General features: G+C 44.6%; 1 protein-coding gene across 5 annotated transcripts in view; it reads right to left on the bottom strand.

The window, feature by feature from the left end:
- Window positions 1-26,157, bottom strand: part of Slc38a1 (solute carrier family 38 member 1) — a 73,235-nt gene that overhangs the window by 15,703 nt on the left and 31,375 nt on the right. For all 5 annotated transcript variants that reach the window (XM_028789339.1, XM_028789334.1, XM_028789336.1 and 2 more), the window contains 4 exons: window positions 21,445-21,560; window positions 3,309-3,382; window positions 1,154-1,246; window positions 784-865 (listed from right to left, as the gene is read on the bottom strand). In XM_028789339.1, coding sequence (XP_028645172.1) covers window positions 784-865; window positions 1,154-1,246; window positions 3,309-3,382; window positions 21,445-21,560 — 365 coding nt within the window. The remainder of the gene's footprint in view (window positions 1-783; window positions 866-1,153; window positions 1,247-3,308; window positions 3,383-21,444; window positions 21,561-26,157) is intronic.

Below are 26,157 nucleotides of genomic sequence, written 5' to 3'. Positions count from 1 at the left end.
ACTTGTCCTATCAATCATTTAGAGAGAGAATTCTTTCTCTTTTGTTTGTTTGATATCGGCAAGGAAGGAGTCACCACAGGTAGGCATCCCTCCCTCCTTGATGCTTTGGATTTGACCTTGAATAGAAGATGGGGGACTGCGACTTCTACAGGTTCCCTCGAAGGGAAACAGAGACAAGGCTGACAAGGACCCTTAAACAAGAGGGAAAGGCAATGTAGTGCCAAATGCCATTGGCGGCGCTCCCTAGATTTTTAGGGATCATTAAACTCTTCCCGAAATGCCAGGAACTTTCTTTAAGAAAGAGGTAAGGCTTTCTCTTCTTTGCATGTCGTACATCTGTGTTCAAACACTCCATATGTGCTCTCCTTCACAGCACATAGGATATGGGGGTTCAGGCTCTACCATTTTCAAGGTGATAGATGAATCCAGAGATTCATGGCTTCCTACATCTTCCATTTATTTATCCCCTCCCCAACCCAGCCCCCAGAAGAAAAACATCAGACTCAGGAAAATTTTATTTCTAAAACTTTCATGAAACAAAACTCGGTCACCCTTCATTTAAGCCTGTGGTTCTCAACCTTCCTAATGCTGTGACCCTTTACAACAGTTCCTCGAGTCGTGGTGACCGTGAAATTATTTAGTTACTACCTCATAACTGTATTTTCCGACTGCTATGAATTGTCATGTAATTATCTGATATGCGACCGCTGAGAACCAGTGAGACAATCAGTTAATTACGCCACGCACCAAAAAAACAAGGAAAGAAAAAGGTCAGAAGCTTACGAGAACGCATCCTCCTCTCCCATGAGGGATTTTATGGCTGAAGGAAGTTCATTTTTTACTATGAAGAGGTAGCTCAGCATCGCTGGAGGAGAAGGAGAACAAGTTTAGAAGGCAATACCACAGCTCTTCTTACAAGGCAGAGGGACGGTGGCAGCTGCTCCCGGGGGGCCCACGTTCCGTGAGCACAGGCGATGTCAGCTCCCGCTGTAGCTGTCTGACCCCGCCTCTGCGCTGCTGTCCACGTGCCACATAAACAACAAGGGCTGCTCGGATTGCGTTAGAGCGCACGTGGACGCCCAGCAGCCAGCACGAGAGAAGCCAATAACGCCCGTACAGAACCAAGTCACGAAAGAGAAACCCACTTTCTTACCGCCGGTGTTCTGCAGAGAGGTGGCTCCGAAGATCACCAGCTTCCCCGTGGTGCCGAAGACCTGCTCCCCCAGCTTCTCATAAACCATGCAGCCTGTTTGCAAATTGAGTTTGAGACGACAAGGTTCAAGACAGCTAACATCTCTTGATGCTGTGGGCTACACTTCAAGGCCTAACTCTAGGCCTGTCTCAGACTCATACCTTGGCACTCTTGGAGGGGTTAAGCTACTGTCATTTCGAACAACTTTGACACCTCTAAATGTCATGTCACACACTACCACTGTGTCTCCTTTGTCAATCAGGCTTTAGGAATATTAGAAGTAAAGAGTAGGTCACACTGGAGGGTTTCGGGGGTTCCAATGCTAGCTGATCTTTTTCATGGGTCTGGTATATAATATTAAAGACTTTCATTTTTAGAGATCCTCATGTTGAAGACAATAAATAAATAAATAAATAAATATTCTTTTGCATCAAGGTCCTGAACTGATTAGACTAACAGAATTATCTTCTACTTGAAGTAGGAAGCTCACCCATACTTTAAGCCCCGCCCTCCTTCACCACAGGATAACAATGCCTTCCAGGGAAGGCTCTTGCTGTAGATGGCCATGGTTAAGGCAGACGGTAGTAACAGGCCAAAGCGCTGAGAAAAAGTCACAGTGGAGAGCTTGGCCTCAAACAGGAAAACTGTATCATATCACCTCCTCCCGGGCTCAGGAAATGTCAAGAAGAAAGGTTGCAAAGCGTGAAGAGCCAGAGACAGGAGAGGCACAGCACGGTGTTGTCTCCCGTTCACAACACAACCGTTGATGAGCTCACAGCTGCCGTGTGCCTATACAAGACAGGGCCCTTAAACACTACATGCTGGACAACAGAGGACCCATGACATCCCACGATTCCCTGAGGGACTGTTGGCAATTAATGGCTGCTGGAGGACGGGGCCATTTTCTTGGGTGGTGTAGCCACTGACAGCCCTTGCTCCAGTAAACAATCTCCCACTGTGTATGAAACTGATTAAACTCAGTGGGCCACATACAAAAGTAACAGTAAAAGCAGAAAAGACCTGTTGAGGCAGGTTCCAGTGGGAAGAGAAGGGGCAGAGAGAGGAAAAATCGGGGTACAACCACTAAAATTTATTATACCAATGCATGAAATTGTCAAACACCTCTACAAAATGTTCTTCGTGATATTCTTTTAATCCTTTCTGTTTTAAAAGTAACAGCGAACTTAGAACATCTACTAGTCACTACACAAGAATTTTCATCATGTGTAAATATAGTTTCAAAGACATGTAACTGACTAACAAAAGTGGCAGACAAATCTGCCTGAAGAGGATTTTGGCTGTGGCAAAATTCTCAAGCGGCCAACCAGCTCATTTAAATAAATAGTAAATTTCTAAACCAATTCACCAAAAATAAGTAAATAAAACGTCTGTGCTTCCTGATGGCGGTTCATAATTTCAAAAGGTTCACAAGAAGCAACTTGGGTCAGGCTATAATTAAACCTCGGCTTAGCCTTATGTGAGACTGGTGTTTAAACCAGATAATGACTAGACCCTGAATTTATTACAAAACACTCCAGTCATCCATATACAGCAGCTGGCCAACGCTGCTTTAGCTAATGTAAAATTCAAAGTATTACAAACATAATCCAGTGTCCCAGAAATAGAAAATAAACACTTCAGGTGTTAACACTGCCCAGAGAACTTGACGTCCCTGGTGCTAACTCCCACAATGCCTTGGGAGTAACACTTTCTCATTGGAATATGCACAAAGAGAATAAAAAGCCTGTTTACTTAAGACCTTGGAGCCTACGATATAAAAACATAGGATCTTTGTTCACGGTTTACAAAGGCCTAAGGAAGCAGTGGAGCCTTTAAAATAAGGTCATCTCAAACTAGAAAAATGGGTACAGCCGGGCGGTGGTGGCGCACGCCTTTAATCCCAGCACTTGGGAGGCAGAGGCAGGCGGATTTCTGAGTTCGAGGCCAGCCTGGTCTACCAAGTGAGTTCCAGGACAGCCAGAACTACACAGAGAAACCCTGTCTTGAAAAACCAAAAAAAAAAAAAAAAAAGAAAAACGGGTACATTTGGGAGCTCACTGTAAATGACATTGTCCTGAGCATCCTGCCGTCAACAAAATCATCCATCTCAGCTTACCAGTTTCCTTGGAACAGATCAGAAGAAGGTTTATTGAATATATAGACAGCAATGTCACCGAAGTCAGAAGTATCCTATAGCAAAGAAAATAAATCCAATTGTATTATCTAAAGAGCACATTTTGGAAGGGCAAAGGTCTCCTTCTGGTTAGCACCCAAAGTTAGCCACCTGCTTAATTAAAATCCTCGCTAGAATTCTTCTATGGTTTGAAATGCTCATTGGCATCTGAGTGTACCAGTTACTGCCTGTAATGTAATTAAACACCCAAGCAGGTACATGGGGACATTCGGGTGACTTAAGATCAGGTCATGAAAGAAAGGCTTTGTAGCCTACGGCATGAATACTGTCAGGTTACATCCTGGTGTGAAGATGGTTTTCCAGACTGGGTGGCAGTGCAAGACATCTATGACCTTAAGTGACTGCCCATGTGATTTTAGTGCAGCTGCGTGGCTTCCATACCTCTGATTCCTCATGCATAGCCCAGAGATACACCAGATGATGTGACCTATCACTCAGAAGCTATTTCTCAATCTGAGCATTATGCCATTAATTTAATTTTTTTTCCCTCTGCACCTGGTTCCTCTTAGATGTGGGGGCTTTCCACAATTGAGTACAACATGAGAACAAATTCCTGTTTTTGTTTTAGTACATCTGGCTCATTAACAGACATTTCTCAAGAATAAGGGACAGTTAAAGGGTCGTGGGAGTGTACACAGATTATTTCTACAGTGCTTGAATAAAACATAATAACTGAAAAACAGAACACTTGTTAATTAAAAAGAGAAAACTCCAGCCCACAAACAGAACCTCTTACTTCCTCGTACAGGGAACAATGCCTTGCATAAATTGGTCCCACTTTAGCCTTAGCATAATTAAAAGCAGTTCTTTTTTCTGGCGAGTGTTATTGAGAGGCCCTTGGCACCTCCGGCGTCTCTGTGAGTTCAGGCGGCTCCTAAACCTTCCCCACTGCACACCTGTGGGCCTACAACTCTGGGGCCCGGAGGCTGCCTCTTCTGGCCTCTCTTGTCTTCCCCCACACCAGGCAGAATGGCTGCTCTCCCGGACTCTAAAGCATTGATTCCCCCTGCAAACGGAGCTTCCTTGGAGAAATGAATAGGGAAGAGTTCACGGTCGCCAGAACAGATGGACTCCAGAAACGGATCCGGAAACAAAAAGGCCAAGCTCCATGGAGGCAAAGCAAACACCAGGAGAAAGAACAGTAAAACTGAACACTGGGAAAAGGCAAACCATCCTGCTGGCAAAGGGGAACTGAGGTCATCCATGACCACTGAGAAAGTGCATTCAGATTTGTACTTATTTGGCAAAGGTCTCTGAGTGATGAAGATGATGAGTCCTCAGTGGTCTATTCCGATTGAGGGGCAGGAAGATACTAAGAACAAGCATTTTATTGACCAACCCAGTAGTTTGTAATGGAACAGGATTTGACTTGTGTTAGAAAAGGAAGAACCAGACAGTCTCATTCATATGTTTGTATGTATGTATGTATGTATGTATGTATGTATGTATATATGTATGTATGTGTTGAAGAAACAAGCTTTGAGTTTCATTTCATTGAACACCAAGGGGCAACCTCTACAAGCCCATGTGACATGCCCTAAGGCACAGGGTAACCTGGACTCCCTCGGAGGCATTCTGTTCACAGACCCAAGAACAATGGAGGAAAACTGCAGCCTTGTAAGAGGAGGGTGCACCTAGCAGGAAGAGCTGATCATTGCCATCTACAGACTAACTCGATGCATTCTAAGAACACAGCTGTGGTACTCTCTCATCCACTAAAGAGCTCCTGAGACCACATGGCTCTTATAAAGGATTTCCTTTCCCTTCTGGGGCTCCACCTCTCTGTAGATGATACTCAGTGGTCTTTAGCCAATGGCAGAGGCGAATGCTCCTGACGTACCTCAAGAAACCAGGAAGATTTTGATGAAGTGTCCCTGTCTTTCCCACCCCTGAACACAGCGGGATGAAGCATTCCCATGATAATGAAAATGACTCAGTTCTTCCATCTTTGGTGACACAACACAGCACCCTGCAGTCAACCACACAGAGAGTCTGGGAGTCTTGGCCTCAAACCATCCAATCTCTGAAGATTCTCTTTTTCATTTTTCCCCAAACACAACCCCACTTCTTCTTTCTCCACTCTCCTTCCCTAGAACAGTCTTACCATGTAGTCCAACCTGACCTCAAACCCATGAACCTCCTGTGACAGCCACCTGAGTGCTGAGATTTCAAATGTGAGCCACCACATCCAACCAGAGCTTCTAGTCTGGAACTGGAAACCAGTGTAAAACAAAACCTATGGCCCCAGAGGTTAAGTGCAATGGTTGCTCTCAAGAGGACCAGGACCCATGCCCAAGAGGACATGGCAGCTCATAACCAGTTGTAGCTCCAGTCCCAGGGGATCCGAGGCTCTCTTCTGGCCCACCACAAAGCACTGTACACACATGATACACAGACATACAGGCAAACAAAGCACCCATACACATAACATAGTTTTTAAAAATCCTTTTCTATCAGGTCACTAAAAAGCAAACTGTAGATGTGAAAACTCCGAGAATATACGCTACACCAAAATCTAGCACAAAACTTGGCAGGTTGCACCTTTCTGTTAAGATTTTAGAAAGAAGCGATGTTGTCTAATTGATTCTAACAAACCCAGAATGGTTTAAGAAACTCGAGTTAGAGATGCTTTAAGAAGCACCCGGAAGAGTGAGCCAAGAAGAATAAGGCAGAGAATAAATAAAGTGTGTGTGATTACTTATCAGAACACGTGGGTCTCAAGCTAACAATGGCCCTCTTTGTCCAAACGGTTGAACACATAATCATGGTTTCCTGCAAAGACACAAACCACCCAGAGATCACTGCAGCTTCTACTAGGGAAAAGTCGGTTGCTGAAGGAGGCATTTTTATGTGGTAGTTGGGTTGTCAAGGTCTTCCAGGCTTGTGTCATCTTGCCAAGGGATAGATATGGACAGGTGGGAGGGGTGGCAACAGGATGTGCTTAGGACTCTGAAGAATCTGAGAGTTGGTAGCAGGAGGATCAGGAGTTCAAGGCCCGTCTCAGCTACTTAGCATGTTCAAAGCTAGATTGGGCTATATGAGAGCCTATCTCAAAACAAAAATAACACGCCCCCCCCCCCCAAATAAAGAACCTCTTCCCCCAAGATGTGGTACAGGGATAGCCCAAGCCTAGGAGATTTTGTTTCTCTGGACAAGAAGTCTGTTAGGAAACAGAATTCTAGACTCCTGGCTCAGAGCAGTCTCAAAGACTCTGCCTGACACCTCTCACCACAGAAAGGAGACCTCTTTGCTCTGTGCCAACATGGACATCCACATCTGCAATGCCTGACGGGGAAGGCACTGGGCGGCTGGTTCCATTTCTACAAGTTCTGTGTGTTAGGAATGAGGAGAAGTTGAAATCACTACAAGTACTTCTGCATTTGGGTTTTCGTTTTACTTCTGGGCCCTCCTCAATTGACCTGAAATCTAACGGTTCGTCCACTTAACAATCCTTCCCACTACCCCGCTCTCTGACCTAACCTCCTTCTACCTTTCCATCTGTCCGTCTTGTGAGTACCTGGATTGTTTGCATGCCAGCCAGCCCCAAGGACTGTGTGCTGGGACAAACACTAAGACGTGCGGTCACTTTTTGTCTAAATGGCTCAAAGCATCGATAGGATTTTTTTAATTTTCTGAGTTGGACACCTTTAAAAAAAATACAACTTATTTTGAGATTAATTTTTTCTGGCAGTTTTGCTGAGCTTAGGCTAAGTTTGCCTGCCTCCCTCTCGTCTATGAGTGTAAAACTCCACGTGTACAGATTGCTGCATTTGATCTCTCAAGTCTCAGAAATCATCTTGAATTGCTAATCCTCCCTACTCTCTCTCGTTCATCTCCTCAGCTTCCTGTCTGCTGCTGTGTGCTTTCTTTTTCTCCAGACCTCTGGTGGGGACTGTTTAGAGTCAGACCACCTGAAATGGCCACCCGTTAGCCAACAATCCAAGCCCAAACCTGCAAGTCAGACAGGCCAGTCACCTGTTGTCATATGAGTCCCATCTACTCAGCAGGAAGCACCCTCCTACTTGCAAGCCTGTCCAAAGGCAACAGTCTGCCTGTCTCACTTTTCTTGCTGAGATCCCCTTTCCATCCAGCAGCCAGAAACCTCCTCCTGTCTTCCTGCTTTACTCTGAGCCTTCATCTCTAGACGACAGGTCAGGCAGGCTGATGGTTTAACTCACCTATTCATGTTCAACCCCGACATACAAATTCGCTAAGAATCAATGAACTCACAATTAATAGGTCTTGTCTGCGAGTTATGTGAGACTACACCAATATCTTGGTAAAATCAAGACATACCAATCTACCGAAGACAGTCCTGTGACCAGGTTGGTCACAATTACCTCAGCGGCTGACCTAGTCTTGTGACTGTGAAGAACATCACTGGAGCTTTTTCTTGCAGCAAATATGTAAATGAGCTATTTATCTGTTTACTCTAAAAGGCAGCTTGAGCCCTTCAGAATCTTCCCACATTTAGTGCTTGGGGATGAATATACCTGTCCTCCATAATCTTCTGAGTGATTGTGACTAGGCGAGGCTGGCTAGACTACGAGCCTCAGCGATCTGCCACCTCATCCGAGCTGGGATGACAAGCTTGAATCACAACAACACTTTTTCAAGACACAAGAACAAAACCAAAACAAATAAAAACCAGTCCTGAGAATTGAACTCGGATCCTCTGATTGTGTGGCAAGTGCTTCACCAACTAAGCCATGTCCCTAGACACTTTAAAATTTGTTTTAAAAGATTTATTTATTTATTTATTTATTTATTTATTTATTTATTTTTCGAGACAGGGTTTCTCTGTATAGCCCTGGCCGTCCTGGAACTCACTCTGTAGATCAGGCTGGCCTCGAACTCAGAAATCCGCCTTCCTCTGCCTCCCAGATTTATTGTTGTTATGACTATGTTTACTTATGTTTATATCTGTACATAGGCATGTGCACATTAGTACTGGGGTGGGAAAGACCAGAAGGGTCAGGTATCCTGGAGGTGGAGTTTCAGACAGACAGTTGTGATCTGCCTGATATGGGTGCTGGAGTCCAACCAGGGACCTCTGAAAGAGCAGACTGTGCTCTTAACCCCTGAGCCATCTCTCCAGCATATGTTAGTCTTGAATTTTACTGGCAGCCCTTTTATTCTTTAGTATTCTATAGAATGTAGAGGAAGTACAGACAGGAGTTGGGGAGAAGGTTGGGTGGGTCACTCGCTTACCTAAAGACTGGAGCTTAGAACTCCAGAACCCACATGAATGCTAGGTGGGGGTGACAGCCCGGGTAGCTCAGAACTCCAAAACCCACATGAATGCTAGGTGGGGGTGACAGCCCGGCTGAACCTTAGTGCTCCAGAGGCAGAGACGGGATTTAGAGAGTAACCCTGGCTAGCCAGACTAGCTGAACCCGACTAGCCCTAAGTTCAGTTGAGAGACCCTACTTTAATATATAACTCGGAGAGTGATTGAGGGAAACACCCAACGTCATCTACATACATGCACACATGTGTACGTGCACCCCTGACACACGTACACACACGAACACACTTAAAAAAAGATTGTATAAATAACGTATTAAAAACATGACTGTTAAAAGTTTTAGGTGAATAAAATGGAAAAGCGTAGCAACAGAAGGAATTAGAATATTTAAGGCAGTTAAAGTCCTCTCTATCGATTATAACATTCTAGATCAGTCTTGGTGATGATGTCACAAGTATGATTTGGGAAGACGTGCTCTTTCAATTGGGGGGGTTTATTGTAAGGTACCCCTGAGCCACCATCACAAAGAAGTATGTCATGACACCTTAAGAGAGGTGACAGTAAGCTGGCCTTTAATCCCAGCACTTGGGAGGCAGAGACAGGCCGATTTCTGAGTTTGAGGCCAGCCTGGTCTACAGAGTGAGTTCCAGGACAGCCAGGGCTACACAGAGAAACCCTGTCTCGAAAACAACAACAACAACAAAAAAAAAAAAACAACAACGAGAGAGAGAGAGAGAGAGAGAGAGAGAGAGAGAGAGAGAGAGAGGTGTGACAGTAGGACCAGAAAGGTCTAGTTATATGCCAAAGCGCCTGCAACACTCCCACCTCAGCAGTTCAGCCCTTGAAGAGAGGGAGACAAAACAGCAACTGCTGCTGTAAATCCAAAAGTAGCTCCCATGGGGATATCTGAGGCTGCTGCACATCTGAGAGCTCACACCTTCCTCCAGGACCAGTCTCTCTCCGAAGAGCAGAGAGCCCTGCCCTGCCCTGCAGACTCTGGCGTGAGATGAGTGTTCTATTCAGCAGGTCTGGAGTGGGACCTCAGGCACTGATACTGGTGGTCTCTGGGGCACACCTGAGACAGTGATCGGTGAAACCGAGCTCCAGCCTAGTGGCATACATGTCTCGGTTGTCCCTGATTCTCACGCTGCACATCAGTACACCTGTCATGCTGTGTAATTAATAATAATTAGTGAATTGGCAAAAACAAACTCTGAAGTATTCACCCTGAGCACTGTTCACAGTTCACTCAGTGTTGGCGTCCCTGCTCTCATTCACAGGTCACTGAAGCCTAGAGGGTTACCTATTATGCCCAACATGGCAGAGGTAATGGATCAGTGAACTAGAATCCAGTGTTGGGCAATTACCTGTAGAATTTACACAACGGACCAAGGAAAGCCACGGTTTTAACAGGCTACCTCAGGAGCAAGCAAGGGTCAGTCATACATACAGTGCCTTTCGTTTGTTTCCTTGTAGACAAGTCTAAATTCTTTCATGAAAAAAAATTATCTTGAACTAGCCCGACGGTCGGTTGGCTATTTTTGTCTAGAAAGCAAAATGCTTCTCACTGATGTCTGGATCTAACATATTACCCTACAAAGAAAGGGGCGTTTAAAAAAGAGACACGAAGACAAACAGAAACTCTGCAGGAGGCCTGAGCGTAGAGGAGGAAATTGTAACAGTTACAAAGCTACCCCTCACATCCACTTCCTGTCTCCGCTCCCCCCCCCATGGCCTCGGCCCCCCTAGATTTGATGGCTGTGGTTTTGTAAATGTTGACACTGTCCTCCATCCGCCTCCACCCCACAAGGACAACTGGCTTCTCTCTCTTTAAGCCTAGATGTTTACCCATTATGTCCCGCCAACCGCTTCTAGCCTCCGAAGATGTGATTCTTAGTGAAAGAGAAATTCTTTGTAACAAGTGAAATGCTTGAGTCGTGGGTTTAGATTCTAGCCCCCAGAGCCTGCTGGATGTGGAGCTCCATGCACAGTCCTCCCTTACTCCGTTTCCACCGTTTCCATGGGAACTCTGCATGCCCAGGGATGTAAAGCAGACAAGGAGTGCACAATAGATACGGTCCCTAACATCCAGGGCTTAGTGTCACCCTAGAACAGTTATTTAACCTCTGGGAATCTCAGTTTACTCATCTATAAAATGGAGATGACAAATAGGATTCTCGGAATTCCATGAAATCATGCAAAGTTTATGGCTGTCTTTTTCTTTATATCCCTTTTTGAAAATCAGAGGCCAGAGACAGTGACCGGGAAGCTCTTCTCTTGACCACTGTGCGCTGACCCTTGACACAGATGTTGATCCTTTAATGCCATGCGTCTAACACAGGGCATAGCAAAACTAACTGGACTACTGGGTCAGTCTTCCTTTCTATTAAGTCAGCTAGAGCTCTGGGAGATGAAATTTAAGTTAGCTTTGCAAACTTGTATCTCTGAACTGTATTTAACCTGTGCTGCCCTGTGAGCCAGACTGGATAGAAAAGCATCCTCTGCACTGTGGAGCTGAATGATGGGGTGAAAACCAAAGACTACCTACATGGCTGTCTCTCGTAAGCTGAGGAAAAAGACGGTAGGACAAAACAGAGGCCATGGTACTGCCCTCTGGATACAACCTGCACCACCGGCAACTAAGTATCAACAGGGTGAATTCTTGTGCATATGCATGGCGCACACGGGCATACACAAACACACACGCTCCCATTCTCTGAGACCGAGAGGGCTGAATTCTGGGAACCCTTTATCAGAGGCACACATAACCCAAGCTAAGCAAATAAGAGCTGAACTTTTGGAAACAGGGCTCGGCAGCCATCTCCTACGCTGGCTGGCCCTCTCTGTTTACCAAACAGGCCCTCATTGTGAGCATTTCTCTGTTTCTGAAAAGCTTCCAAATCCAATGAATTTCAATAGAGGTCAACGGCTCTAGCCCTGTCCTTTCTACATGAATTCCCAAGGTTGGCAAGCTCCAATGTGTCACTTCTCCTCCCTTCAAGTGTCATTATTCCCAAACAAGGGCCTCTGAGGCCAAAGGGTTCCGCTGCCAGCGAAAAGCACATTTTTCTCTTCAGATCATTTCTAAGGAACCGTGACCATAACTCCAAGAATTCTGAAAAACAAGTAACTTATTGACAAGAAAGAAGATGAGGACGAGTGTACCCGTGGATCCCTAGAACATCCGGAAAAGCAAGGTCTCCATTTTGATACTACACAGTCATCTCTCCTTAGGAGAGCTCAGAGCAGAGGAGTTAGCGTTAGCAAGAACTACTTCAATGTGTAGCACATACACCATCCTCTGTTTAGAGCAAAACTATCACCTTAAGGGGGAGGGGGTGTCATTCCATCACTCCGCCTCTTGAGAATATACAGGAAGAGATAATGGCAGTTCAAGAACAGAAGGCTCTTTAGAAAGGTACGCTACAACCTTCAACTCAGTGGAATTGTGGGAAGGAGTACAGACATTAGAGGGTGGTGCAAAGGGAACGGGGAGATGGCTCAGTTGCTAACGTGTTTGCTGTATGAACAGCCATGCTTGGGGTGGCTGTGAGCCGAAGCAAGGAGACGCCTGACACTCGAATTCACCCCTCGTCCTGTTTGGTGAGTTCCAGGTCAGCAAGAGATCCTGTCTCAAGAACCTCAGTAGATGACACCTGAAAAATGACACTCAAGGTTGACCTTTGGCTTCCTAATACACACATGTACACGTGCACCCGCACATACATGTGCACTCACGCAAACACAAACACGTGTCTTGATAGAGATGGAATAGCTGGGGATAACATGTTCTCAAAATGACAGTGTAACGTGGATCAAATTCCTATACTGTATTAACAGAGGAGCTAGTCAAAGTGTCGCTCACTCTGTAACTCAAATATTCTGGCCAATACACACAGATGTGCACACAGGTTGTCCCCATGGTTCTTCCGGCCAATATTCACTTTGTTTCCCTATAACAATGTCACGTATATAAAATCTCCCCATGGAAAAGTTTTCTGTATCAGTTCCTAAGTCCATGTGACTCTTCTAAGCAATAGACTGATATTCGTGAAACTGCCACGGTTTTTTTCAGCCCACGTTTTTTTTTTAGCCCATGGTTTTTTTCTGATTGTAGATTTGGAATCGTCTGGCTTTACTGTCCCTTGGTGTTTAGCTTGATAACAAATGATTAAAAGTTCAGTTACTTCTTTGAAAGAGCTCTTTAGTAGTTCTTGAACTGAATTTGAGGGGAAGCCAGGCAAACAAGGGAAAGCTGCAGAGTTGGCTTGAATAAGAAATGTCTCCGGCCGGGCGGTGGTGGCACATGCCTTTAAATCCCAGCACTTGGGAGGCAGAGGCAGGCGGATTTCTGTGTTCAAGGCCAGCCTGGTCTACAGAGTGAGTTCCAGGACAGCCCAGGCTACACAGAGAAACCCTGTCTCGAAAAACCAAAAAAAAAAAAAAAAAAAAAAAAAAGAAATGTCTCCTATAGCTCTGGGCATTTGAATACTGTCCCCAGCCTCATGGCGCCATTTAGGGAGGTTTAGGTGGGACAGCCTTGCTTGAGGAGTATGTCTTGGAGGGCAAGCTTTGAGGGGAAAGGCCTCTTCTTTCCTCTTTCTACTTCATGTTTGTGGTGACAGACATAAGCTCTCCTCCACACCTGCCACTTGCTGTCCCACGTCTGCATCATCAGGGACTCTCAACACTCGAACATCAAGACCAAATAAACCCTTTCCCGCCTCAGTCATGGCGGGTTTTCTTTATCACAGCAACAGAGAAGAAACTCCTACAGCCGTAAGCAGCTTAGAAGGTTGATTGTTCTGCCAGGCACTTCGGGCATGGAGTTCAGTTGCCGCTGCTTCAGACTGAAGTCTCCGCTCTGCAGTCTGCACAGTCTGGCCCTGCAAAGCTGGTTCCCTTGTTTTGGTGGAGGAGTGTGTTTTTAAAGGAACCTCAGAACTATCATTCTGGAGTGCTGACGATCGATTTCATCACCCGATAGCTGAACTACATTAGGAAGTGAACAGAAACTGACCGACATCCATTGTCAACTCCAACTCCATATTTTCTAAAATACATTAACAACAGGTCTGGTTCCCGAGGATGACAAGAGCAAAGTCCCGTGTTTTGGCTCACACGAGCCTGGATGGAGTCCTGGCTCCCTAGATTATAATGTAAGGTCATAGACAGTTATTAAGCCTCAGTTAAGTTTGTGAGGATAGTTTCTGGGGTTAAATGGGACTAATACTTAGCCCGCAGTGTTGGCGGTGGGGATTTAAACAGGATAATGTGGTGTATCTATGCCACTGTGCAATAAATGGTAATAAGTACTTAGTGACTATTAACCTGGTGCTCTATCTCCACAGTGCTGACTACAAAGTTCTTTCTCTGCCAGGTGCTACTGACAGTGACTGTACCGTTCCTCACCCACGCACATAGATACACACGTGCGTGAACATCACACACTCGATAACTTCCCATAGCAGCCCTGGAGTCTTAGATGCTTTTCCTACTTTGTTTCTGCACTTTTCATCCAACCCGGATAAACATCTGACCTTATAATCAACTAATTTAAACCTGCACTATTGCTTTTGCAGACTGCAACGCTGTTTCATAGTGAACGCCTGCAAAGGACAGCTTACAAGCTCACTGTCCACAATGAGCTGCTATTTCAGAAGTTATCAGGGGTCTGTGCTCTTCTGTCATGGTTTTAGGTCAGCTGGGCTAGGAAGACGTGTCACAGAAGACAGGAATGCTGTGCAGAGCTTACAACCTCAATTCAGTCCCCAGAGCCTGAGCAAAAGGCCAGATGAAAAGGCGGGCATCCAAAACCCCAGCATCCTACAGTAGAGCCTGGGTTTCTCTGCAAAGCCCTGGTTGTCCTGGAGCTCTCTGTGAAGACAACTGGTTTGAAACTCTTGCCTCTGCCCCTGAGTGCTGGGATTAAAGGCATGTGCCACCACAACCAACTCAATAAATATATATATATTTTTAAATTCAAAATTATTATAACTTTAAAGGTGACACTGTGCTGGGCAGTGGTGGTCCACGCCTTTAATCTCAGCACTTGGGAGGCAGAGGCAGGTGGATTTCTGAGTTCAAGGCCAGCCTGGTCTGAGTTCCAGGACAGCCCAGGCTACACAGAGAAACCCTGTCTTGAAAAACAACAACAACAACAAAAAATTAGAAAATGTAAAAAAAAAAAAATTAAAATGAACATCATTCTTCATTATCAGTACCGATTTGCATTGTATTTAGGGGCTGTTTGTTGAGATGTGGTCTTGCTATATATAACCCAAGCTGGCCTCCAATTTGTGATCCTCCTGCCTCAGCATCTCTGAGTGCTGGGATTATGAATGCGTGCCACAGATACTGTTGCTCTGTTTCATACTAAATTTTTTTTATTGCACTTACTGATGTAGTTCACGTTGGGGAAGGTGCACACCCCACAGTGTCCACACACATGGAGGTCAGAGTACAGCCAGCAGAAGGTGGTGCTCTCTTTACACTTGGTGAGTCGGGGGGTGGGGGGTGTTAAGCTCAGGTCTACAGGCTTGGGGCAAGTGCTTTTGACCTGCTTGCCTTGCCTGCCCTCCTCTAGGTTTTGCTAAAATAAAGATGGGGGATGTCTATAAAAAGACTATAGAGACGAAGATGAAATGACCGCGCATCTCCTGCGGGTATCCCTTCATAAATAAATAAATTTGTTAAAATGGACAAACAAAACAAACAAACCCTGCACTTGGAAAGTCGTCTCCAGCATACTTCCTGTTTCCTGAAAGTAATGTTAAGGACCCAAAATTCAGTAAACTACAAAACGTAACGGTGAGAAGGCAGAACTCAGAGTTTGATTGACTTAGATGTGGCCCATGGTAAAGGCAGCCATTATGCTAGGCCAAAAACTGAACCCGGAAACTTATCCAAGAAAAAGAAATCACACCAAGAAGTTTCCAGATCCAGTGAAGAGCTCCACACCCAGCCCCAAGGCAACAGGGAGGAGCATTCCCGGCTGGGGCTCTAAGGAAGAAGCTGGGGCAGGCTGGGAGGCCCTTCCCTGCTGGCCAGTGAGCTGGATCAGGGCCCTGGGGCAGCTGATCCCTGAGGCTGCCAACTGCTCACTGTCTACCAGCAGCTGCAGGAGCAGCTGGCTTTTTAAACAAGTCAGTGCTTCCTTGTTCCGAAGCTACAAAGTTTCATGTTCTGTGAGGAACTTCTGAGACTTTATACTACGGTCCTCGTGAGCCTCCACCTTGGGGTTTGATGTGCCTAGCTTGCTCTGAGTGTATCAAATAAAAGGATTCCTCAAGGCTTCATGTGGGGAACTGGATCCCTTCAACATTGAGCACGATTTACCCAATCTTTAGCTTCGTTCAGAGATTAAAAAGCAACCAATAGATCAATTATCCCTAAACCAGTATACTTAAGTCGGTAATCTTTCTAGGAATGGCAGACTGGATACAAGCATTTACTCTTGCACGTGAGAAGCCACTGGCAGGACTTTGTTTTACTGCATTGATTTATTTACTATTAAACTACTAACGCACAAGAAAACAGGTCCATTCTAGAGGAAGAAGAGATAGAGCTGGAACCTGAAGAGAAAGACCAGATCAATCGAGTTAACACCAAAATCCCACAGAAGCTCTGCCAGTATTCCAGAAAGCCAGAGGAAATCGAAGGGTGGGCTAAAAATATGCCGAGTACGGATAATTTTCTTGGAAGAAGCTGTTAGACCCCCTCAGGTCTAACCAGGCATGGTAGCACATATCTATAACCCTAAGCACTCAGGAGGCTGAGGCAGGACCTTTGCAAGCTGGAGGCCAGCCTAGGCTATAGAGTGAGTCTCTTTCTGTAAAACAGACAAACCCAGTCTCAAGATAGGAAATACAGGCATGGGTTGTAATGAAAATGAAACATTCAGGAACACATGCCCCCGGACACTCTCCCCTCTCCCTTTCCCCTCACTTGGCTTCACCAAGATGGCTGCCATGCCCTGCAGGAAGGATAAACTCAACAGCCAAAGAGGCACACCCTACAGAACCCACACTGGCTTTGGAGCGAAGGACTTCCGAAAGTACCTCAGGGCTGAGGTAGACCGTCAGGCTCCACCCCGGCCTCGGTTTAAAGACCAGAGCGGAAACGGAAGCACTCCCTCACACTGTTTAGGTGTGAAATGAAAGGTCACACCCAGAACAAACAGAGGTCAACTGGGAGCAAGGGGGTCAGACAGCAAACAGACTGCAGAGAAATCCATGAGATGGATGGCCCTTTTTGTCCAGCAAATGAATCCCATGGGGAAACTGGAGACAAATGTGGAACCCACACAGATTAAAAGAGACTTAAGGTGTGGCGACCATTTGCATCCGATGGACCACATCGGAATAACCCAACTGTTTCTATTTGCTCATGGTGGTGCACACTTGTAACCCCAGCATTAGAGAGGCAGAGGCAGGCAGATCTATCTCTGTAATGAGATCTAGTAAGACAACACCTCAAAAATATAAAAATGCAATTCGGAGCCATTTGAATATCAGTTGGGTATTTGACAATAAGGAACTTTTTTTTTTTTTTTTTGAGACAGAGTTTCTCTGTGTAGCCCTGGCTGTCCTGGAACTCACTCTGTAAACCAGGCTAGCCTCGAACTCAGAAATCTGCCTGCCTCTGCCTCCCAAGTGCTGGGATTAAAGGCAGTAAGGAGCCCTTTACTGTAGGTTTTAGCTATGACATCAGAGTGCTTGCATTTTAGAGCTATACAGAAATGTCTGTGAATAAGACCTTTGTGATGGTTTGGTTTTCAAGACAATCCGGGAGTGGAGTTGGTCAAGCAAGTCTAATTGTGGAAGGAAGAGAGCATGAAAATCTTTTATTCCCCTCAATGTCTGAAATTTTCCATAATCAAGAAAAACTCGTGTTCGACTCCTCAGGGAATACCCTGAAACCATGACACAGAGTCAAGTGATACTGCCAGGGACAGCTTAGAGTGCTCCTGGATCTAAGATAACCAGCAAAGAGCTGGGGGAGGGGTGAAAGGATGGACAGCCAGGAAGTACAGTGAGAGCATTAGAGGCAAACAAATAAAACATATAAAAGGAGAGAAGGGCCCAAAATCCAGGCACACGCACTCTCACATACACTCACACAACACACACACTCACTCACATACACACACAACACTCACACAACACACACACTCACTCACACTCACATACACACACACACCACTCTCACACATACTCACACAATACACATTCACAGACACACTCACACATTCACTCACACATACTCACACAATACACATTCACACACACTCACACATTCACTCACACTCACATACACACACACCACTCTCTCACACACTCACACAATACACATTCACAGACACACTCACACATTCACAGACACACTCACACATTCACTCACACTCACACCATGCTCACACACACTCACACAATACACATTCACAGACACACTCACACATTCGCTCACACACACTCACACAATACACATTCACAGACACACTCACACATTCACTCACACACACTCACATGCCACACACACTGACACTCTCACTCAAACACACATGCACACACAAATACACACACTCACAAGACACATTCAGACAAGCACCACTCACACACAATCACACCCCCACACACACAACACACACACTCACACTCAGAAACACACACACACACACACACCGAGAGATACATTGATACACAATAATTTAAGAAAATATTCCCAAATGGAAGGCCATGGGTTTCAAAATGATGATGATGACAGGGTGTGGTGGCGAATGTCTTTAATCCCAGCACTCGGGAGGCAGAAGCAAACCACTCTCTGTGAGTTTGAGGCCAGCCTAGTCTCCACAGTGAGTCAGGACAGCCCAGGCTATGTAGTCCCTGATCCCAAAATAAAACCAGTAAAACAAAACAAAATGAAAATGATACCTCAAGGGCCTGGTAGGATTGAATGCGCACTTCAAGACACTACTGTGAACCCGCAGGACAGTGGGGACAAAGACACAGTACATTCCCAGTAAAAATAAAACCCGAACCAAACCATGCAGAAAAGATCCATGGTGAGAAGAACACGGGTCCTCACCACAGGAAGATCACCTCAAATCCTTCAAGATTCTGAAGGCAAACTGGTGCTAATTCATAGTGCCATGGCCACACAAACTGCTAATCAAACACACAGGAAGAGCAGAAGCATCCTTCAGACAGGACTGTCTCAGGAACAACCAGAAAGAGCAAATCCAGAAAGACCAGGAGTTTCCCAGAAATAATGACCCTCCCAAGCCAGGAGTCTCTCCTCGGCTCCACTAACTGTCAAACAGGGAACTGGCAACAGTATCTTCCCCTAGACTCCATAGAGACCCTACACAGAGCAAGAGGTACAGGAGCTGGGAAGTCAGGGAGTTGATGCTTAACACTGTGTCCACACATAACTTGATATGTTGCAGTCGACTTTTAAAAAGAGAAGCCACAGAGGCAGTGAGTGAGACAATCCACTGAGTAAAGGTGTTTGCTTCACAAAACCTGGTGAGTCAGATCCTCCGACCACGTGACGGCAAACAACTTCACAAGGGAGCTGTGACCTCCACATTCACACACAATAATAGTAATTATTATTTTAATAAAATATATTTATATTATTTATGTATTTGATTTATAATACAAGTTATATTTATACTGTTGTATTTTAATTTAAAAAAAAAAAGAAAGAAAGGCATTAATCCCAGCACTCAGGAGGCAGAGGCAGGTGGATCTTTGAGTTCAAGGGCAGCCTGGTACAGAACCAGTTCCAGGACAGCCAGGGCTACATTAAAAAAAAAAAAAAAATCCTATCTCAAAAAATCAAAAGAGAGAAAGGGGGAGAAAGAAAGGGAAATTGATTAAATACACATGTCTGAATAAAGAGATGGCTAGCATTGGGACAGTGTTGTAAAAAGTCACAGGGTTTTAGGGATTAGCAAGTCTCTGAGACATTCCTAAAGAAGTTTCCTTGTCCAGAAAAGAAAACCCAGTCTCAAAGGGACCATGTCAGCTGCCTGAGATAGCACCGATGTTTCAAAGAGGCAATGGAAGCTAACACAGAGAGGCCTCATTCCACATACAAAGAAAATCAAAAGTGTAACTACCTCAGCATGTCTATAATATCTTCAGAGGTTCAGAGTTTCGTGCAGATAAAACAAAAACAAACAAAAAAACCCCAGAAAAATATATTGTCCAATATACCATTTTACTCTTAAACCTGGTTCACACTCTGTATTACATATATACACGAATCATGCATGTGTGTTTGCGTGCGTGCGTGTGTGTGTGTGTGTGTGTGTGTGTGTGTGTATTGATTGGTCAGTTTTGGTCACTGCCTTCAATAAAACAAAGGTCCCACTGAAAGGACCAGGGATGCATGGAGCAGGCCAATGAGGTAGGCGGAACCTCCCAGACACCTGAGTATGAAGAGCCAGGACTTGTGAAGATTTTCCATAAAGTCCATTTTAACCAAGTATCAACTGAAAATATTTGTCATGCCCCGCCTAACTGTCTGAGATGAATTTATGCAAACAGAAAGTTAGCGGTTTCCACTGACTCTGAGGAAAGGTGCAGCTAACTGCTCGTCTCCAAAACAAACAGTTCCTTGGTACATCTTGGATAGTTACAATGCAGTGGCAATTACTTTTGCACACAGTACTCAAATACCAGAGTGATAAGAAGCTGGGTAAAATGTCTTTCATATTTTTGACCTCGTGGTTGAGACTTGGAGTCCGAAAATAACAAATACAAAAACGCTAAAGCTAATTTTGAATGCTTCGGTCCTGACAAACTCACGCTCGTTTCAGCATCTAGATTAATAAGCAAGAATTTCATCCTTGTAGGCACTAAGCCTGTTACTAAGAGCCACTCAAGCAAACCTGAAAGTATGTATTGGTTACTTAACCAAATTAATAAATGAACAAATAAATAAAAACTGTTTAGAAACATCTTTTTTCCCCTGTGTGGTAAAGGAAGTGGATGAAAGGAGGGTATGGCCATCTCTAGGTGTGGCTGGGGAGGTCTTTATTGTAGATATGAGAGAGGGTTCCGACTGAACTCCACCATGAGAGAGGGGTAGAGAAGAAAGAGAGATTAGGGCAGAGGGAGGGAAGGAGAGAGAGGAGGGAAAGATGAGAGGGGGAGGGAGGGAGAGAGAGAGGGAAAAAGGGAGGAAGGTAGAGAGGAGGGAGAGAGGGAGAAAGACAGGGAGGGAGAGATGAGAGTGAGAAATGGAGGCAGGCGGGAGAGAGATGAGAGGGGAGAGAAAGAGGGAGGAAAGGAGAGGGAGGGAGGGAAGGAGAGAGGGAGAGATAGAGGGAAGGAAAGATGAGAGAGATGTCAGAGAGAGGGAGGGAAGGAGGGAAAGATGAGAGATGACAGAGACATGTCAGAGGGAGACGGGAGGGAAAGAGAGAGGGAAGAAAGGAGAGAGAGGGAGAGAGGGAGGGAAAGATGAGAGAGAGAGAGATGTCAGAGAGAGGGAGGGAGAGAGGAAGAGAGGGAGAGGGAGAGAGAGAGCCTAGAAAAAGCACCCAAGGAGGAGAGGTGAGAGGACAGTATGGCAGGTAGGTTGGTGGAGGAATGAGAAGTTGGGGGAAGGGAAGGGAAGTCCTGGGCTGGAGGTTTAGGTAAGGGCAGAGAGGAGTGCTGGCAGGAGCCACAGGAAAGCCAAACAAATAACCTAATAGACACCAGTTAGCCATCTGTCCCCCAGGTTTCTTTGGGAACTGACAGGAAGCATACCAAAACCCAGATGTAAAACAGAACCTTTGGTCCTGTGAATACTCACAGAAAGAGTAGGATCCCAGTGTTGGCCAAGGCAAAGGCGAGGCCCAAGATTCCACTGCCCATGATGGCGTTGCTCAGGTTAAAGACGGACATTCCCAGAGAAGTGGTTCCTGGAATCTGGACAGTAGAGACAGACACTGTCACTAAGCACACGGTGTCAAAACCTTTCTTCAAGCCCCAGCCTTTCCAGTGCTACCAGAAGCACTGAGAAACAAAACTGGACAACTTTTTCTGCAGTCTAATCTTTTTTAATGGGTTGTATGAGAAAATGTAGCCAATGGACAGAGTAACATTTTCAGGGCTGAATATGAAAGCCCTGGCCCCATGGTGTACACTAGTTAACACATAGGCTGTTGTCGTGTTCTCTCTCTCTCTCTCTCTCTCTCTCTCTCTCTCTCTCTCTCCACACACACACACACACACACACACACACACACACACACACACACACACACACACACACACACTTAATTTATTTTACATCCTGACAGCAGTTTCCCCTCCCTCTTTTCCTCCCAGTCCCTCCCTCCCACCCACTTCTCCATTTCTCTTCAGAAAAGGGCCTGCCTCAATGGCTATCAACCAGCATGGCATATGAAGTTACAGTCAGACTAGGCACCTCAGCGTGGACAGACAAGGGAGAGCTGCCTTTCTCTCCCCCCATGTCCCTTAGGACATGGCCTCCCATAGGTATATGGCAGGTGGGAGAGCTGGCCCCGGCCCTCACTGGATACAACACTCAGGAAATCAGTCTCTGCACCTCACCCGGGCAGCGGGGCAGAGCTGGCCCTGACTGCAGGTGTTGCTGGTGAGCCAGTCCTGAGTGTGTGAGAACGTAAGAGCTGGTGGGCCAGGCAGGACAGGGCAGATGAGTTTACCCCAGTGCGCTGGTTACAGGAGAGCTGGCTGGGCAGCTTAGACACCCCTCAGGCTCAGATCCAGCACTCTGAGGTTTTGTGGCTGGGTTGGTGTCCCAATCCCTCCACTGAACGTCTTGCCTGGTTACAGGAGATGGCGGGTTGATGCTCAGAATCCCCCCATTGCTAGGAGTCTTAGCTAGGGTCACCCTCTTAGATTCCTGAGAGTTTCCTTTACACTAGGAATGCCCTCCCAATGAATTCTCAGTGCTCTCTCCCTCCACCCTCCCCACACCTGATCCCTCCTGTTCCCAACCTTCCCCCTCTACCCCCACTAAGTCCCCTCCCCCATTCACAACGCTGTATCTAGTCTGTTTCCCCATTCACGGGGTGATTCACCTATCCTGCCCTTGAGCCCTCCTTGTTACTTAGCTTCTTTGTGTCTGTTCAGTGTAGCATGGGTATCCTGTACTTTATGGCTAATATCCATTTATAAGTGAGTACATACCCTGTTTGTCATTCTGGGTTACCTCAGTCAGGATGCTCTTTTCTAGTTCCATCCAATTGCCTGCAAATTTCATAATGTCATTATTTTTAATAGCCAAGCAGTATTGCATTGTGTAAATGAACCACATTTTCTTTATCCATTCTTCAGGTGAGGGACATCTAGAATGTTTCCAGTTTCTGGCTATTATGAATAAAGCTGCTATGAACATGGTGAAGCCTGTGTCCTTACGTTAGGATGAAGCATTTTCTAGGTTTATGCCCACGAGTGTTACAGCTGGGTCTTGAGGTAGATGGATTCGCAATTTTCTGAGAAATTTCTTTGATTTCCAAAGTGGTCGTAGGAGTTTGCACTCCCACCAACAATGGAAGTTGTTTCCCTTGCTCCACATCCTCACCAGCCTGACTGTCACTTGAGTTTTTGATCTAAGCCATTCTAACCCATGCAAGATGGAATCTCAGAGTCGTTTTGATTTGCACTTCCCTTATGGCTAAGGATGATGAACATTTCTTTAAGTGCTTCTCAGCCATTACACATTTCTCTGTTGAGAATTCTCAACAATTTACATCTGTACCCTCATTTTTAAAATGGATTATTCGGTTTGTTGATGTCTAGGTTCTTGAGTTCTTTGTATATTTTGGGTATCAGGCCTCTGTCAGATGTGGGGTGGGTAAAGAGCTTTTCCCATTCTCTGGGTTGCTGTTCTGTCCTGTTGACAGTGTCCTTTGCTTTCCAGAAGCTTTTCAGTTTTATGAGGTCCTATTTATTAATTGTTGATCTTAGTGGCTGCGATTGGTGTTCTGTTCAGAAAACTGTCTTCTGTGCCAATGCATGCTAGACAATTCCCCACTTTCTTTTCTATCAGGTTCATTGTATCAGGCTATATGTTAAGGTCTTTGATACACTTGGACTTAAGTTTTTTCAGGGTGATAGATATGGATCCATTTGTCTCTTCTACACCCAGACATCCAGTAAGACCAGCACTATTTTTGAAGATGTTTTTCCTTTTCCCATTGGATATTTCTGGCTTCTTTATCAAGACCTAGACATCTGTAGGTGTGGGTTTATTAACTCGATTCCATTGATCAACTGTCTGTTTTTATGCTGGTACCACATGGTTTTTATTATTATTGATCTGTAGTACATACAGCTTGAAATCAGGGATGGTGATACTTCCAGAAGTTCTTTTTTTTTTGTACAGGATTCTTTTAGCTATCCTGGTTCTTTTTTTTTTTTTCCATAAGAAGTTGAGTGTTATTCTTTTAAGGTCTGTAGAAAATTGTGCTGGAATTTTGATGGGACTTGCATTGAATCTGTAGACTGCTTTTGGTAAGACGGCCATTGTCACTATGTTAACTCTACTGATCCATGAGCATGGGAGATCTTTCCAATATCTGATATCTTCTTTAATATCTTTCTTAAGAGATCTGAAGTTCTTGTGATACTGGTCTTTCACTAGTTTGGTTAGAGTCACACCAAGATATTTTATGATATTTGTGGTTGTTGTGAAGGGTGTTGTTTCCCTGATTTCTTTTGTATACAGGAGGGCTGCAGCAGGTTTTTTTTTGGTTTTTTGTTTCTTGTATCCAGCCACTTCGCTGAAGATGTTTATAAGCTGTGGGAGTTCCCTGGCAGAATTTGTAGGGTCACTTATGTATACTATTATATCACTACTTTGACATCTCTCTTTCCAATCTGCGTCCCCTTTATCTCCTTCAGTTGTCTTATTGCTCTGGCTGGAACTTCAAGTACTGTATCAGATAGATATGGAGTGGACAGCCTTGTCTTATTCCCAATTTTAGTGGCATTGTTTAATCTTCTCTCCATTTAATTTGATCTTGGATATTGGCTTGCTGTATATTATTTATTATGCTTAGGTTTGTCCTTTTTATCCCCTTGATCTCACCAAGACTCTAATCATGAAGGAGCATTGAGTTTTGTCAAAGGGTTTTTCAGCAGCTAATGTGATGACCATGTGGGTTTTTACTTTCAGTTTGTTTATGTGGTAGATCCCCATTGATGGATTTCCCTATGTCCAACCATCCCTCATCTCCAGGATGAGATCTACTTGATCACAGTGGACAGTCTTTTTGATGTGTTCTTAGATTTGTTTTTGAGTATTTTATTGAGTATTTTTGCATCAATGTTCAGAAAAGAAATTTGTCTGTAATTCTTTCTCTGTTGAGTCTGTGTGGTTTAGGTATCAGGGTGACTGTGGCCTCATAAAATGAGTTTGGTAGTGTTCCTTCTATTCCTATTTTGAGGAATAATTTGAGGAGTATTGGTATACTTTCCTTCAAAAGTCTGGTAGAATTCTGTTCTATAACCATCTGGTCGTGGGCTTTTTGGTTATTTTTGTTGTTAGTTAGGAGACTTTTAAGGACTATTTTCATTTCCTTATGGATTATAGGTCTATTTAAAGTTTTTATCTCATCTTGATTTAACTTTGGTAAGTGGCATCTATTAGAAAAGACTTGTCAAATTCTTTTAGATTTTCCAATTTTGTGGAATACAGATCTAATGATTCTTTAGATTTCCTCAGTGTCTGTTATGTCTCCTTTTTCATTTCTGATTTTTTTCTCTACATTTTAGCTAGTTTGGCTAAGAGTTTGTCTATCTTGTTGATTTTTGTTGATTTTCTCAAAGAACCAACTTTTTGTTTCATTGATTCTTTTTTTTTTTAAGATTTATTTATTATAAATATGAGTACACTGTTGCTGTCTTCAGACACACCAGAATAGGATATCGGATCCCATTACAGATGGTTGTGAGCCACCATGTGGTTGCTGGGAATTGAACTCAGGACCTCTGGAAGAGCAGTCAGTGCTCTTAACCACTGAGCCATCTCTCCAACCCTTCATTTATTCTTTATATTCTTCTTTTTCCATTTTATTGATTTCAGCCTGGAGTTTGATTATTTCCTGCTGTCCACTCCTCTTGGGTGTGTTTGCTTCTTCTTGTTTGAGAGCATTCAGGTGTGCTGTTAAGTCATTAGTGTGAGATCTCACTCCTTTCTTTATGAAGGCATTTAATGCTATGACCTTTCCTGTTAGCACTGCTTTCATTGTCTCCCATAAGTTCAGGTATGCTGTGCCTTCATTTTTATTGAATTATAGGAAACCTTTAGTTTCTTTCTTTCCTCCTTGACCCAGTGGTCATTCCATAGAGTTGTTCAGTTTCCATGAGTTCATAGGTTTGTGTTGTTTCTGTTGTTGTTTTAAGTCCAGCTTTAATCCATGGTGGTCTAATAAAATACAGGGGAGTATTTGAATCTTTCTGTATCTGTTGAGCCTTGCTTTGTGACTGAGTATATGGTCAATTTTCGAGAAGGTTTCATGAAGGGCTGAGAAGG

The sequence above is a fragment of the Grammomys surdaster genome, unplaced genomic scaffold, assembly GCF_004785775.1.
Source record: "Grammomys surdaster isolate TR1022 unplaced genomic scaffold, NIH_TR_1.0 125818, whole genome shotgun sequence".
NCBI classification, from domain to species: Eukaryota; Metazoa; Chordata; class Mammalia; order Rodentia; family Muridae; genus Grammomys; species Grammomys surdaster.
This window is presented reverse-complemented; position numbering and strand designations above follow the sequence as displayed.